General features: G+C 39.1%; 1 protein-coding gene across 1 annotated transcript in view; it reads left to right on the forward strand.

Annotated features, from left to right (window-relative positions):
• IL1RAPL2 (interleukin 1 receptor accessory protein like 2) overlaps nucleotides 1-16007 on the forward strand; it is a 677226-nt gene that overhangs the window by 6140 nt on the left and 655079 nt on the right. The window contains exon 2 of the mRNA XM_055338078.1: nucleotides 9497-9770. Coding sequence (XP_055194053.1) covers nucleotides 9497-9770 — 274 coding nt within the window. The remainder of the gene's footprint in view (nucleotides 1-9496; nucleotides 9771-16007) is intronic.

The raw sequence follows: 16007 nt of genomic DNA on the forward strand, positions 1-16007 counted from the left end.
AGCAAAAAAACAAAAAACAAACAAACAAACAAACAAACAAAAAACCATGGGGGAGTATCTTCTGATTCTGTATACTTAAATTCCTTGACTTCCCCTGGAACTTGTCAGTCTAGCTGGTCTTCTGGGGGAGGGGCCTGTTGTGCTGATTTTCAGGTGTTAGCACTTGGGGTAGCTGCTCAGGGAAAGATATTTAAGCTGTTTATCCTGTGAGGCCACTGTGAGGCTCAGTGGGGGTTGTTTACTCTGTGAGGCCCCAGGAGGAACAACCACAGTGGAGGTGGCCAGCACTGGAGCCCTGGATTCAGCTCCCGCAGTAACTACGGTGCTCTCAGTCTGCAGGGGCCTGGATGTTCAGTTCGGGGGCAGGAGCGTCCTTGCTGTCCTGGGCCCTCCTGGCCCCTGCCTGTCCCGGGGGAGGCCGGATCCTGGGCTGTGTCCCCGGCGCCCTGTGCTCCCGGGCCTGCGCTGTTGGATTCGCGCTCCGGCCGGGCAGCCGCCTCTCCGCGGAGCCTGGGCCTGAGCCCTCTGACCTGCTCCTGGGTTCAGCCGTGCGCGTTGCAGCCCTTCAGAGAGCTCGGCGCACTCTCCCCGGGGCGCAGGTGTCTGTTAGTGTCCCAGGGAGCCCGAGGGCATCCCCGCCTTCCTGGGATCCTGCTCTAACTCCCTGCGAGCCCCTTTCCGCCCGGGAAGGTTGGTGCAGCTCCTGCTTCTCCGGGACGGGGCTCTCCTGTCCTGGGGACACTCGCCCCGGCCTCAGCCCAGCTCCTCGCGGGGCCCCTCCCCCTTGGAGGCCTTTTGTTTCTTTATCCGCCCCCCCAATCTTCCTACCTTGATAGAAGTGTGAACTCTTCTCACTGTAGCATTACAGCTGTTCTCTCTTTAAATCTCAGGCCGAATTCGTAGATTTTCAGGATGATTTGAAGGTTATCTAGGTAATTTGGTGGGGACAGGTGACTTGGGGAACCCTACTCTTCCGCCATCTTGCCCCTCCTCCCTCTCCTGACATTCCTATCAGAATTTGGACACATCACTGCTTTCTGTGGTGGGTAGCAGCAGGGGCAATCCTAAAGTCTTTGATAAATACAACTTTTGATTATTAGTGAATTTTGGGGAAAAAAACCCACATGGTTTCATCCCATAAAGTTTTAATGAGTGCCTACTATGTTCAATACATTGGTCCTAGCAATAGAAAGTAAATGAGATGCCCATCTAACCGAGGAGATATGTAGACAAACACGTAGTGAGAGATGGATTCACATGGAGCAATGAAGTCTGTTTTCAGAGAAGAAGTGGCATTTGAAGCTGCATCGTGGAGGATTAGGATCTCAATAGATAGGCACAGAGGCAAAGGGTATACTGGAGGAAGAGCAAAAGAAGTGAATGGCATGTTCAGGACAGGTGAGTATTGAAGTATTGGATGTGCAAAGAACTATGGGGAGGGGCAGAAAAGACAGGCGTCTAGAGTGAGCCAGGGGAGCTAGGCTTAGGGATTTGCACACCTGGAGCCACTGCAGGTTTTGAGCAGTGAAAGGATGGTCATATACTTCAGAAAGATCACTTTAGTAGCAGTTTCAAGAACAGATTGGAATGGGAAAGTTGGAAAATCATTTTAGAAGGGAATCACAATAGTCCAAACAAGATAGAAGGATCTGGACTTTCACATCTATGAGGATGGAGAGTAGGGGAAGAATTTCAATAATTTTTCAGAAGCAATGAGCTTTACTGTCTTTTTGGGAGGAGCAGGGGGAGGTCATTGGGAAGGGAAAGGCAAGATTCAGGGATGTTTTCCAAAGAATTTGATGTGGATGGCTGTGAACATGGGAGGCGGAGTAGATTTGGCATGGAAGATAAACTTACTGCCAAGCATCCTGGATTTGAGGGGGCAGCAGAAAGCCTGCTAGAGGGATTGGCAGGGAGTTCTTATATCCTGTATCCCACAGGCTCATTTACTGCCGCAGCCATCAAATTAACATCAGTGCATCTGAGAAAGGCTCCTGGCTAGTAATGAATTCCCAAGGAAGCTCTTATGAGGCCTCAGGTAATCAGGAGTGGAGGAGTTGGTTGTAGTGTTTCATGTGGCTTCACCTCCAGAACGTAATTGAGGCTCATTTGTTGGGTAAAGATCTAAGGAATGATCTTGACAAAGCATAGCACAGATCCTGTAATGAAAGGGAAATGAAGATGGTTGCCAGCCCATTATTAAGCATAATAACTAGGTTGAAATGAGATGAAACACTTCATTTAGGCAGAACTTCCCTATTGACAAATGGCAGGGGGTAAAAGTGTGAAAGGAAAGCATATAATCCAATTCATAAAAAGTATAGAAATGCTTTTTAAAACTTGAAGCGATAATCACTCATTGTATATATAGAGTTGGGGTGGGGGATGTTTTCTCTATTGATAGATACTGATGCACAGATGAAAGTTTTTAAAATAAATTTTTTTCTACTGACAGAACTTTATTTAAAAAATAATGAGACAGCTCTGTCCATATTCCCAGGCTGGGGGCAAGGAGGCTTGCGTCCAGCAGAAAGGGCACAGGCCATTTACTTCTTGGAGACCTTGACTTCTTGTGCTTGGAGCTGCCCACTTGAGGCAGATAAGTGTTCACCATGATGAGTATAAATGCAAAGAAACTTGTTTTTAGGTCCATGTTTGGGGGAGCTGAGAGAGAAATAGAAAGCATTTAACTCCTGTGTTAAAGTGTTAGAAATAAAAATAAGAACACTGTGTTCAAAATTATAATACATAAATACAAATGTTAAGATAAACTCAACTCAGGGCACTTGGGTGGCTCAGTCGATTAAGCATCTGCCTTCCGCTTAGGTCATGATCCGAGGGTCCTGGGATCGAGCCGCCCATTAGGCTCCATGATCATGGAGGAGTCTGCTTCTCCCTCTGCTCCTGCCCTCACTCCTGCTCAACCTCTCCCCTCTCTCTAAAAGAAATAAATAAAATCTTAAAAAAAGATAAACACAACTCTATTCCTAGATTATGATTTTAGGGATTGGGTGATCATCCCTAGATATTTTATTTTAAATCAGTATGGGTCAGATAAAATTGATCCTAGTTTTAGATCTGATCTTAAGAGGTTAAATAAAATACACAAATTATTAAGAATTCATTACTCTATAAGTACTGTGTGTAATTTATAGATATATAATTGGCATACATTATTTTATGGTTATTATTCCCACAATGGTTATTATTTGAGGATACATTATCATTCAGCTAGAAAGGTCTACTGTACTGGACAGGCATGTGCTCTTTGGAATACATACAACAATTTCGATAGCATCAAGCAAATTTTAATATTTTAATGGCTCATGAGCTGGGATGAGAGTATAGGAGGCAATATGTAAAACACACAGCATGTAAGAACATAAGTTCTGGAGTCAAACTCACCTGTGTTGGGATCCACACTACCACAACAACTTGCATGACCTTGAGCAAGTCATTTGAACTGAGGTTTTTTTTTTCTCCTCAGTAAAATGGGAATGAGAAGAGTCCCTACGTCCCAGAGTTAACAGGATAGTAAAATGAGAAAAATACATGCAAAGCACCTATCAGTACCCAGCTGTTCTGTACTAAGGCTCAATGAATGCCAGTAGCTGCTGTTGCACCTTTATGTGCAGGGTCATCCACCTGCTGTGTGTAAACTGATTACCTAGGTTGAGGAAGAACTCAGCTGCATGCTCAACTTTTGGCTCCCTCTGTCACCCACAGTGGTGCATCCCCAGGTGTGCTGTGATCCCTCCCCAACGACCAGTGGTTGGCAGATAGCAGTTTTTTTAGTTGTACAGTTTAGGTGGGGAAATGTTAAGTGCTACACAAAAAACTTGGACAGCTCCCCCTCTAGTGGTGATTTGATGAATTGCCCCCAACAATTGCCCTGTTGATCACAAACAGGAGAGCTGGCTGTAAAAATGAAACGGATATAGTTGGCAGAAAGGAAAACAGCTGGTTTAACAAATGAATTTATTAATCACAAACATATAATAAGCTAGTAACAAATGTACATCTGAGGCTTAAGTTGTAATGAATGTCATTAAGATATCTGCAGCTTGCATATTTTCTCCTATGCTAATTAGCCATTTTACCTAAACAGATTTCTAATTTGGGGGAAAAAATCCAGAATTGGCAATTCTACACATAGTTACGTGTCCTACTCCCAATAAAAATTACTGTACACAATACTTTTTTCTAAAATAATGTAATTATTGTTGATAACGGCATCTTATCCTCTTTTAGTAATTTATAAACTTTTCTCAGAGCTTTGTTTTCACAGCAGGTAGGTGTAGTATGTTTCCCTCTCCTGGTTGTATTGAGGAGAAAACCAAGGCTTTTCTATAAAGAGGCTAAATAGGTTTTCTTTTGTCACCCAAGGCACTTCTCATGGGATTGTATTAGATTTTACCCCTAGGAATCTCCTCTTGGCAAAATAAATTGCATGGACACTGGTATGTCCCTTATGTGCTCATAAACATCATCTCTTTTTTTTTTCTATTTGAATCTTCATGTTGGGACACCTAAAAACACAGTTGTTTGGCAGATTGGAATGAAAATGATTAAAATAGAAACCTGGGTTTTTTAAAACAAATTTTAAATATTTATTTTTACTTATTTTAGAGAGAAAGCACGCTCAAGCTGGGGGGAAGGCCAGAGAGAGGCAGAGCAGCAGACTCCCCACTGAGCAGGGTGCCTCACCTGGGGCTTGATCCCAGGATCCTGAGATCATGATCTGAGCAGAAACCAAGACTTGGAGGCTTAAGTGACTGAGCCACCTATGCGCCCTGTGACCTAGGTTTTAAAGAAGTAGCTTTTTTTTTTGCTCCATTATAATTGTTTTGGATAGCTCAGATATTAAAGCATTTCTGCCAAAAAGACTAAACCGAGAGTAATAACTTTGTGAGCCTTACAGAAATGTAAATCAAGGTAGTAGAGATGAGAATCTAAAGAAATAGTTTTTTAATATTGTATAAGTACAATAGCAAATCAAGTATTTAATTGATTCTTGAATACTCAAGCTATTCATAAGACTTATGAGTGAACAGAAAATGGATAATTTAGAAATAGGAGGTATTTTCTAATGGAATGGCAGGAATATTTATAACCATATAGAGTTATTAAGAAGCAGAGAACAGGCAGCACTCACTTATACTTTTGATGAGCTGATGCTGTAGCAAGTTTCAATCCATATGTAGAATTTCACTGTTTGGGAGGGAAAACTGTTTTTTTTTTCTTGTAGTGCCTCTATTTATACTTGGGGCTGGTCAATGAAACCCAGTTCTCAACTCACCTGTGGGAGAAGCTGGTCTGTCCAGAAACTGCTTTTCTCAGGAACCCTGTCAGGGCCAACTTAAACAGGTGTGACTGGAGTTGTAAACAGAATGGGCCTGAACGCTCTAGATTATAGACTTGTGCTGATGAGATCAAGCTTGCAGGTTGGCTTCCTCTGTGTGCTACTCAGTTCCGCTAAGTCCCCAACCTGGCCATAGTCTGCACCTTTGTCAGCTGCATGACAGATTCCTATTTGCCAAATATGTATAGAGTGTCAACATGTGAGGGGCCCTGAAAGTGAGGCATATTATTGCAAACTCATTCTCATGATAGAAACATGACTTGCACTGATGACTTCTGGTGGCACCATCTTTGATTCCTGCAATGACCTTGGCTAATTGAATTCTATGCGACCTTTCTCCTCTTCCTGCCTTTTAGTGACCCTCTCACACCTTTTGATGCTTCTCCTTTAACCTCACAGTTTCAGTTCCTTCATGCTGCCTTGCCACCTGACTTCCCAGGTCTCTTAATACAGTACATCCTTCTTAGTTGCTTCACCATTCCCAAATCTAAAAAATGGCTGTGCTATATCATATTCTATCCCCTCTTGCCCTGCTCTTGGCTTATTTCCCTAGGAATAGCAATCTAAGAGAAACAAGTCATACTATCATGTTGAGATCTAGTAGGGTCCAATACTCTCTTGATATAAGAATACAATGCCTTAACTCATAGGAATGGATTTCTACTCATGAAACATCAGTGTGGCAAAATATTTGGTGGCAGATGGGCCTTCATGGATCCTTGGTATCATACCCTTTGTCTACCTTTTTTAAAAGATTTTATTTGTTTATTCATGGGAGACAGAGATTGAGAGAGGCAGAGACACAAGCAGAGGGAGAAGCAGGCTCCATGCAGGGAGCCTGACACCGGACTCAATCCCGGGCCCCCAGGATCAGGCCCTGGGCTGAAGGTGGCACTAAACCGCTGAGCTACCCGGGCTGCCCCCCTTTGTCTACTTTTGAGGAAGACTCCCTCTGGTTTCTTGAAATACCTTATATTGTAACTCTATTGTGAATACTAAAGGAAAAGAATAAAGGAGATAACACACAGAAATTGTTTTCCTCATTACTGCAGATCTGTTTTCTGCCTATTGACCACCTTTTAACTAAATACTTCCTTTTTACTAGCTAAACAAGAGAACAGAGAAAAAGAAACTATGAATCTATTAAATCAAATACATTTTGCTCAAGTAGTAGTGCTTAGAAGGAAATGAATTCTCAGTATACTCTCAAGGTCTGTGTGATAAAGCCAATTGTGAATGCAGTTAAATGTCTTCAACTGCCTTTGAGCATGATCATTGTGTCTCAGAAGCAGATATTTTGATTATCTTCAATACCAACTATGTCCTGTTACTAATGGGCCAAACCAGACTGTTAATACTGTAAAAGCGAGATTGTACAACAGATCATTTAAAGGAAGCAACTAAAGGGATTTAGGGAACAAATGGGAAAAAAAAAACATTCCAAAAGGGTTTTTTAAAAGTAAGTAATTATAGAGGTTGAAGCTACTTTGCTAAGCCAAATTTAATTCAAAAACATTTGCTGTGCATCGTAGGGTTAGGGGAATAAACTAGACTATTTAAGAGTCTTTTTAAATTATCCTCAGGTTTTTGTTTTTGTTAATGCCTGGGAACAGTGTCACAGGCAATCCATTGAAAGGAATAGTATCAAATTCATTAAAGATTATAAAGCAATAAATATTAAAATTACATTTAATCCAGAGAGGATTACCATAATTTACCATGACCCAGAAAGTTGAGCTAATGCAGATTCTCCCCGTCTATTATTGACACTTAGGAGAGTGACACATGACAGGTAAACAACTAATACCAGGGAGTGAATAATAAAGCTCTGCAAGAGCTTGCTAGTCTTAAGTACATATTTAGTCTAATCCAGTTGTGCCTTCTTGCTTCAACAGTGCAAAATGGTCATCAAAATCCATAGTGGTGAATCTGGTACCTTCTGAATCCTCAAAGAAAGTTCAAATGCCCTTCATATAAATTTAGAATGATTTATTTGGTTATTAATTTGTTTTCCAATGAATATATACATAAGAGGATTTGAAGCAGCTTATAACAAAAGCCCATATGTAGCATGGCAATAAAAAATGAAGTCAGAAAGAGAGATCAGAAGAAACCACAGAATTCAAAAACTTTCTTGGGCTGTAGACCCTTTTAGTGATCTATTAAATAGCTGTGGAACATCTCCCCAGAAAAGTATTACTATGCAAATAGGCATAGCAACGTTTAAGCCTATCCAGGCACCCTCCCCCTGTGTGACTTTGAACCCTGGTCAAGAACCCTTGAATAGAGGAAGCGGTATCTTGAGGTAAGGTAGTTATTGCATTTGGGGACACCTGAGAGGCCAAGTTGGTTAACCGTCCCAATTTTGGTTTAGGCTCAGGTCCTGATCTCAGGGTCATGAGATCAGCCCAGAGTTGGCTCTTCACTCAGCATGGAGTCTGCTTAAGGTTCTTTTTACCTCTCTCCCTCTCCCTCTGCCCCTCCCCCTCCCACCTCCCTCCTATGTGCCTGTGCACACTCCCTCTCTGCCCCTCTCCCTTGCACCTGCACACACTCTCACTAAAATAAATAAAACTTAAAAAGAAAAAGATAATGTTTGTCCTTTTCCGATTGACATTATATGGTCTGATTCATTTGGGGAATATAAAAAATAGTGAAAGGGAATAAAATATAATAATAAAATAGTGAAAGGGGAGGTGGGCGGGGGTGGGGGTGACTGAGTGACGGGCACTGAGGGGGGCACTTGATGGGATGAGCACTGGGTGTTATTCTATATGTTGGCAAACTGAACACCAATAAAAATAAATTTATAAAAAAGAAAAAGATATTATTGCACTTGAGTATTGTATTTAGCCCTGAGCTTCCTGTCAACTGAGGTTAAGAGATAAATACACTGGGCTGAGGAGTTCTCAAAATCTACAAAAAGAAGCAGATCAGTTTACAAAATTATAAGTGAAACACATAATTTTAAAATGGCAGTGTTTATACGTTTATGAAAGGGTTTTTTCTAAAGAGTAATCAAGTAATATAAAGGGATGTTGCATAATTTGATTGAAATTCTTTGAAATTAAATAATTGGAGGTAGAATATCTATGATAATTGTGCTGGCTCGTATATTAAATTAGCCAATGTCATTTCCAACCATTCTGGGAAGGAGGGAATCTACTGTATATGTCTTTCTTTAATGGTAGATTTACCCACCTAATATTATTTGATTAAAACTGACATTAATATAATATATTCCCATGAGCAAACATCAGCTGAGCAGCAAGGGAGGCCTTAGGGTATAAAAAGAAATCAAACTGTGATTAAATATCTATTAATAGTTCATACCATGGAAAACAGACATTTAGATAATAGCAAATAATCACTTTAGGTGCCTGCTGCTTCCAACTTTTCTTGAAGGCAAATAAATAACACAATCATTCCTGTCACAATTATAAGCAGAATCAGTATAGGGTAGGGGTTAAGAACCTTGGACAAAGTCACTGAACTTCTTTGAGTCTCAGTTTTCTTGTCTGTAAAATGAAAATCATAAATGAATCTAAAGGCTGCTCCTAGGCTGTACAAGGGTCCCCTGGAAGTATTTCTTTTGTGGGACTCCTGTCCAAACACCTTGAGTCCCCTAAAATCTATGTCAGTGTCATCCTAGCTATCCAATCTCACACAATCCTGTGAAGGAAATACCACATGACTAGCAGGAGTAATCCATTTGCCAGACTAGTCTGCCAGAATTGGGACCTGTTGGTGGGGCCCCAGGACAACCACATAAGCACCAGTGCTGGATGAAGCTCTTTGAAGGATCCAGTCAACTGCAAGTAGAAGGTCACTGTAGAGGACTGAAAATTCCACAGAGGCACAGAGCTAGAATAGGGATCCTATTGGCAGGTCTTGAAGGATGCTGGTCTATCTCAAAGGAGCAGTAGGAAGATTGGCAGGTCTAAGAAGGATGCTGGTCTATATCAAAGGAGCAGTAGGAAGATTAAAGTAATCTATGTAAAGCACTTGACATGCAAATTCCGTGAAGCCTGGCTCACAGTAAGTCCTCAGTAACATGTTGGCAGTGATTATTGTGCTTATCATTAGTATTAATGATACTCACTGCATTTCATGCCCAATCTGGTTTTCTTTCAGTGGATGGCTGCATTGACTGGTCAGTGGATCTCAAGACATACATGGCTTTGGCAGGTGAACCAGTACGAGTGAAATGCGCCCTTTTCTACAGTTATATTCGCACCAACTATAGCATGGCCCAGAGCACTGGGCTCAGGCTTATGTGGTACAAAAATAAAGGTGATTTAGAAGAGCCCATCATCTTTTCAGAGGTCAGGATGAGCAAAGAAGAAGATTCAATATGGTTTCACTCAGCAGAGGCACAAGACAGTGGATTCTACACTTGTGTTTTAAGGTGAGTGCTACATGAAAATATTATTCAGTACCATAGCTAGTAGTTTTTTCATTGGGCCTGGAGTATATAGAGGTGTTGCTCATGTTATACAATGGACATTTTCTTGAAATATAGTTGCAGAGTATGTGGAGCTTCAGTAAATTAAATTCTAATTATTTACTGGAACTACAGAGTGGATTCTTACCAAATTTTCATAAAATGGGACTTTCATATACTGTGAATACACATATAATTTAGAAAAGTTTTGATCCATTTCTTCCTTGACTCCACCCCTACCTTAGGGTCTTATATGAACAGTTGTTTTTTCATAGAGCCGGTTGGCTCAATGATCTTAATACCTGACTATGAAAATGGCCTAAAGTATCATTTAGGCCAAGGTGTCTCCTTTTTTGTTGATGGAAAATAGCTTCAGGTGCTGCTGGGAGATCTCTTAGCAAATGGACTGCTGTTGAAATTTTTCACATAATTTCCAATATGACCTTGAGTCCACTGTATCTAAATATTCAACATGGAGCCCTGTAAACACACCGTCATCATGAGTTCCTAGGTGCTTTGTGGGGAATATATCACAGATACAATTCATTTTTGCAAGAAGCAATCTGCTTTATCTGTAGAGATTCCACAGTATGTCCTCCCTTCCCCTTGTGCCCTGGTGCTAGGATCTAGGATCTAGAATCTCAGATAGAGACTGCATTAGGTATTGAAGTAGATAGCTGAAATGACCTTTACAACATTTTCAATTCTACCATTTTGGGAGTCTCTGATCTTGCTCACCAGGGACCTACACTCTATTATTTGATTTTAACTTCTTGGAAATGCAGACCCTTCCTATTTTTGTCTCCTATGGACTTTGATGCCGAAGCTATGTCACCTCTTTATCAAAAACACTTTGAACTCCATGGTGAGGCCTCATTGTTCAAAAGGCCAGGAGAACAAGGTGGTGTATAAATAATCTTCTTGATGCTCTAAGCATCAAATGTGTTTTGTATCTGTGTGTTTTGAGGGGGGGGGTTTGGGGAAGCAACTGGTGAGCATAGTTTCTGTTTGTGGTGGGCAAAAACTCTAGGATATTGGCAGAAATAGCAATCATTCTCATCACATCCTTAGTGATATCAATATTTTCATGTACTTGGGCATCCCGTAGCACAATTGAGAAAAGGATGTTAATTCAACTTCAGTGATGGCCACTGTATTCTTTTGGGTGCTGCTACCCTTTTCCTGCTTACCTCCTCTCCACCCTCCGTGCTCATTCAATCCTGCCAATCTAAGACAGATCTCTTTTCCTCCTTCTGATCCATCTGCTTTTTTGTTTTGTTTTGTTTTTGTTTCCACAGATTTAAAATTTTATTTGTAAAGCATCAATTCACTGTATAGATGTTCTATACTGATAATGAATTATCAAATTAATTATTGTTTACTTTCCCTGTCCTGCTTATATCCCCAGACTTGCTACTCCTCTTTTCTAACCCATTATCGTACTTTGAGCAATGTTAATAATCCAGTGTGTATCCTTGCATACCTTCTCTCTATTCTTTGAAGGATATCTATCTATCATCTATCTATCTATCTATCTATCTATCTATCTATCTATCTATCATCTATCTATCTAGATGTATATGGGGATTTTCTCCTCATTATTTTACAAAATAAGAGTTATATATTTCTCTGCAGTTTCTTTTCTCACTAAAAATACATAGTGGGAATCTTTCCAAGTCAATAGAGAGCTCACTCATCCTTTTAAGTATATGATCTGTGTTGCTTAATAGTCTATAATGCCACAATTTAGTCAATTATTTTCCCATTTATGTGCATGTATTTTGTTTCCAAGTACCCTTCTATTTGCTTGTATATAAATTTATAAATTTCACAAGTTTTAGACTTACATAATTATTACAAAGATATTACAGTAAGTTCCTACACTCATTTCCGCTATTATTAATACCTTACCTGATTATGGAACATTTGTTACAATTAATGAACTAATAGTGATACATTATTATTGACTAAAGTCCATGTTTATTCAGAGTTCCTTAGATTTTCCTTAATGTCTTTTTGCTATTCTAGGATCCTATTTGGGATCCCACATTACATTTAGTTGTTAGGTCTCCTTAAGCTCCTTTTGGCTGTGGGAGTTTTTCCTACTTTACTTATTTCTTATGACCTTGACAGTTTTTTTAAAAGATTCTATTTATTCATGAGACACACACACACACACAGAGAGAGAGAGAGAGAGAGAGAGAGAGAGAGAGAGATATCCAGGCAGAGGGAGAAGCAGGCTCCATGTAGGGAGCCTGATGAGGACCTGATCCCGGGACCCCAGGCCCTGGGCTGAAGGCAGCGCCAAACCACCTAGTCACTCGGGCTGCCCAGACCTTGACAGTTTGAATAGTACTGTTCAGATATTTTGTAGAATCCCTCAGTTGCAATTTATCTGTTACTTATTTCTTGGTTAGATGGAGGTAATGTGTTTTTTTGGGGGAAGACCACAGATGTAAAATATTCTCATTATATCATATCAAGGGACAAAGTATCAATATGCCTTATCACTTTTGATACTGACCTTGATCACCTGGCATGAGGTAGTATTTGTCTTTCTCCCTAGTAAAGTTACTTTTTTCTCCTCTTTTTTCATACTCTCCTCTTTGGAAGAAAGTAGTTACTCACAGCTCATAATTAAGGAGTGGGGAGTTATTTTCCACCTCATCAAGGGCAGAGTAGCTACATAAAATTACTTATAATTCTTCTTTATGGAATATTTGTCTTTTTACTTCTATTTAATCAGTATGAACTCATGGATATTTATATTATACATTAGGTAATAATCCAATGCTACTTTATTTTTTGGCTTAAATTCTTCTACCTTTGTCCATTGGGAGTTCTTTCAGTTGGCATAGCTATCCCTTTGACATAATCTCATTATTGTGTGTGTATGTATGTGTGTGTGTTTGTATGTCTTTTGAGCATTTCTTTATAAGAAATGCACTTTTTAAGTGCTAAAATTAGCACAATAGGATGCTCCAGACTTATCTTATATTTCCTGCTCCAGTCCTAGTCTTTCTGCAGCCATTTTTCCAAGGACCCTAATTCCTTTTAATGGAGAATTTAATTAGAAACAAAGATTTATGCCCTAGTATGTTCATTGCTACTGTGGTGTGATTGCTTCTAGGCCTTCTCAGTTGACAGCCTATTTGCTTTTTAAACAAAGCACAAGTGGGATTTCCCAGTGCTTCTGAAACCCTTTCCTGTAGTTTCCCGTAGGTGGCCCTCTCCTTCAAGTATACATCAGATTGTCTATTTTATTTTATTTTATTATTATTTTTTTAATAAATTAATTTTTTTATTGGTGTTCAATTTACCAACATACAGAATAACACCCAGTGCTCATCCCGTCAAGTGTCCCCCTCAGTGCCCATCACCCATTCACCCCCACCCCCCACCCTCCTCCCCTTCCACCACCCCTAGTTCGTTTCCCAGAGTTAGGAGTCTTTATGTTCTGTCTCCCTTTCTGATATTTCCCACACATTTCTTCTCCCTTCCCTTATATTCCCTTTCACTATTATTTATATTCCCCAAATGAATGAGAACATACACTGGTATTATGCTGAGTGAAGTAAGTCAATTGGAGAAGGACAAACAGATTGTCTATTTTAGATATCGTCTAAGTCAGTGGTTCTCAACTCACATGCAGATCAGTAGAAGAGAAAAAGGATGATATCTCATTGAGCAGAGGTTTGGTTCATGCGGTAGATCTTTTATTCATGCAATAGATCTTAAAGAGTGATTGGGACTGACGAGGTGAGTAAAACTTTTGAAAATCTTACCTCATGTGTACCTTGGTGAGGAAAATAAAAGCCTTGGGAACCACTGTTCTGAAGGAAGCAACAGTCTTTTGTCAAATCAGAGGTAGAGAAATCTCTTCCAGAATGACACAAGTGATCTAGCTAGCATCTGGATGTGTATAATAAATATGTTTTTCAGGTCTAGTACTGGCCACTGAATCCAAATATGTGCCAAGTGAAAATTTCAGTCCATATAGGTAATTTTATGCCATTGCCAGGAGAGTGACTTTTACAGTGAAAAAGGCTCTGAATTTGACAATGTCTGCATCTACCTAACATCCCCAATTTGACACCACTTTAAGATAATTATGGATGATTTTTTTACTCTGCAATATTGACCTCGTTAAAAATTGATCTATTGATTTTAGTGTGTTCTAAAATACAGACATGACATATTTAGTAATATTATCCACCCATTTTAATCATAGCAAAAAAATTACTGTTTGTGATCTTTTTGTAGCCGATCACTCATTTTTGTGTTTTTTCTTTGGCCAGTTTCAAGAGTGATTAGTTAAATTTCTCAGTATGTTAGCAAAGGATTATAGTAATAGAGAAATGTTGGAGAAGTGAGTCATATTTTGAGAGGCAGTGCCAGTCTAAGAATTAGTCTCCCCCCCCCCACCTTGCGACTTGAATCTTTTCAGCGGAGGCACTAGTAGGATAAAAATGATGAGAGTAATCTTAATTTGACAAAAATCCCACATATCACTTTGCCAACAACTTGGAACAAGGGATGACTTAAGCTATGGATGAAGACAAATATATTGATATAATCCTGAATTTTATTCATAGGCAGTGAAATGATTAAGTATTATCAAACATCTGTAGAAACCTGAGTGTTTCGGGATCGCAATAGCCAAGTGAAGTGAACCAGTTATAGGTTCAAAAACCATTATGACTATTTACTTCTCCATCAAAGTAAACAGGACAAGGAACCCCCTTCTTAAATGGGAACATAATCCAACTATTTTTGGCCTTTAGTAATCGTTGAAATAAATGCGGTTCTCAAAATCTGTATGTCTCACAAACTCTTTCTAAAGGGTTTCTTAGTGTATTTATCTAGCCCAGAGGCATGACATTTACCTTGCTATTCATCTCATTTTAGTGATTACTACTCCAACAAAACAGCATCATCAGAAAAGTTGAGGCAGTACAGATATTTGAAATAAGAAATGTAGCATGTTGCTAAGTATTGAATCTGTATATGAGCATTCATTATATTGTTTTTATTTTTGTATATGTTTGAAATGTTCCATAGTGAAAAAGAAAATAAATAAATACAAATGTACAGTAATTTTACCTGATTTTAATGGTCCTTAAATGATCCTGATATGTAAGTGCCTATGTAGTATATAGTAAACAAGTTCTGTATGTTAGTCAACAAATGTTCACTGAGCATGCACAATGGGATTTGCTTTATGCCATGTTGCAAGGAAATCTGTGTCCTTAGAAAAGAAAGTAATTGTCTCAGTCTACCTAAGACATTAAGAAATATGTTTTACCACCTTTCACCCTCCTACCCTACTCCCCATCACAATTACCAAGAGATTATCAGTGAGCATTTCTCATAATTTAATTCCAATATAACTATTGATCCTTGAAAAGTTAAGTGTCAATGTGTAGCTTGCTTAGGTACCAATTTTCAGGAGAGAAGATAGTTTCTAATAGGAAAAATGAGAATCTAGATCTTATAGAATTAACTGAACTCAGAAAAGTTCAAGACTGTATAACAGAGTCTTGAGAAAGTGACTATGCCTTCTCTGGTCTGCATAAGCTAATATGTGATGCAACTAGTCATCTTTTCCCTGTTTTTGGATATAAGTGAGAGTCCCTGGTTTAACTTATTTTTTGTAGCAAGTATGCATAAAGGAACACATATATAATGTGAAAAGATTAATATTTCAATCTCTAAAACTTGATGATCTACTTATTCATAAAATTATAGGTAATGAAATAGCAAAGTAGTAGCATTTGTAATTTACTTTAATTTCATTAAAAGTTAATTAGATATGCTGCAATATTTAGAAGTATTTCCATACTGTTATATATTATCTATGTAATGCTCAAAAATATAAGCCACTTTATTGTACAATACCTATGTAATTTGAACCCCATTTAGTTTGTTTACTGGAGGGGAGCAGATGTTTATAGTATAGTCAACAGATTCTGTGCTTTCTAAGAACAGGTTATACTTGATAATCATAATATGATAACTGATTTCAAATAATCATTGATGAGCTAGTGAACACTGGTATTCATATATGTATATATTCATCCTTGTGTCATTATACAAACTTCAGGGACTTTCTGTTTTATGATTATTTTGCTCATATCAAGGTTTTAATTTGTTGCAGGAGTTGCAAATTTAGAATCTTTTCAGGGCCAAAAAGTAGGTAAT

Source organism: Nyctereutes procyonoides, unplaced genomic scaffold, assembly GCF_905146905.1.
Source record: "Nyctereutes procyonoides isolate TBG_1078 unplaced genomic scaffold, NYPRO_anot_genome, whole genome shotgun sequence".
In the NCBI taxonomy this organism is placed as follows: Eukaryota; Metazoa; Chordata; class Mammalia; order Carnivora; family Canidae; genus Nyctereutes; species Nyctereutes procyonoides.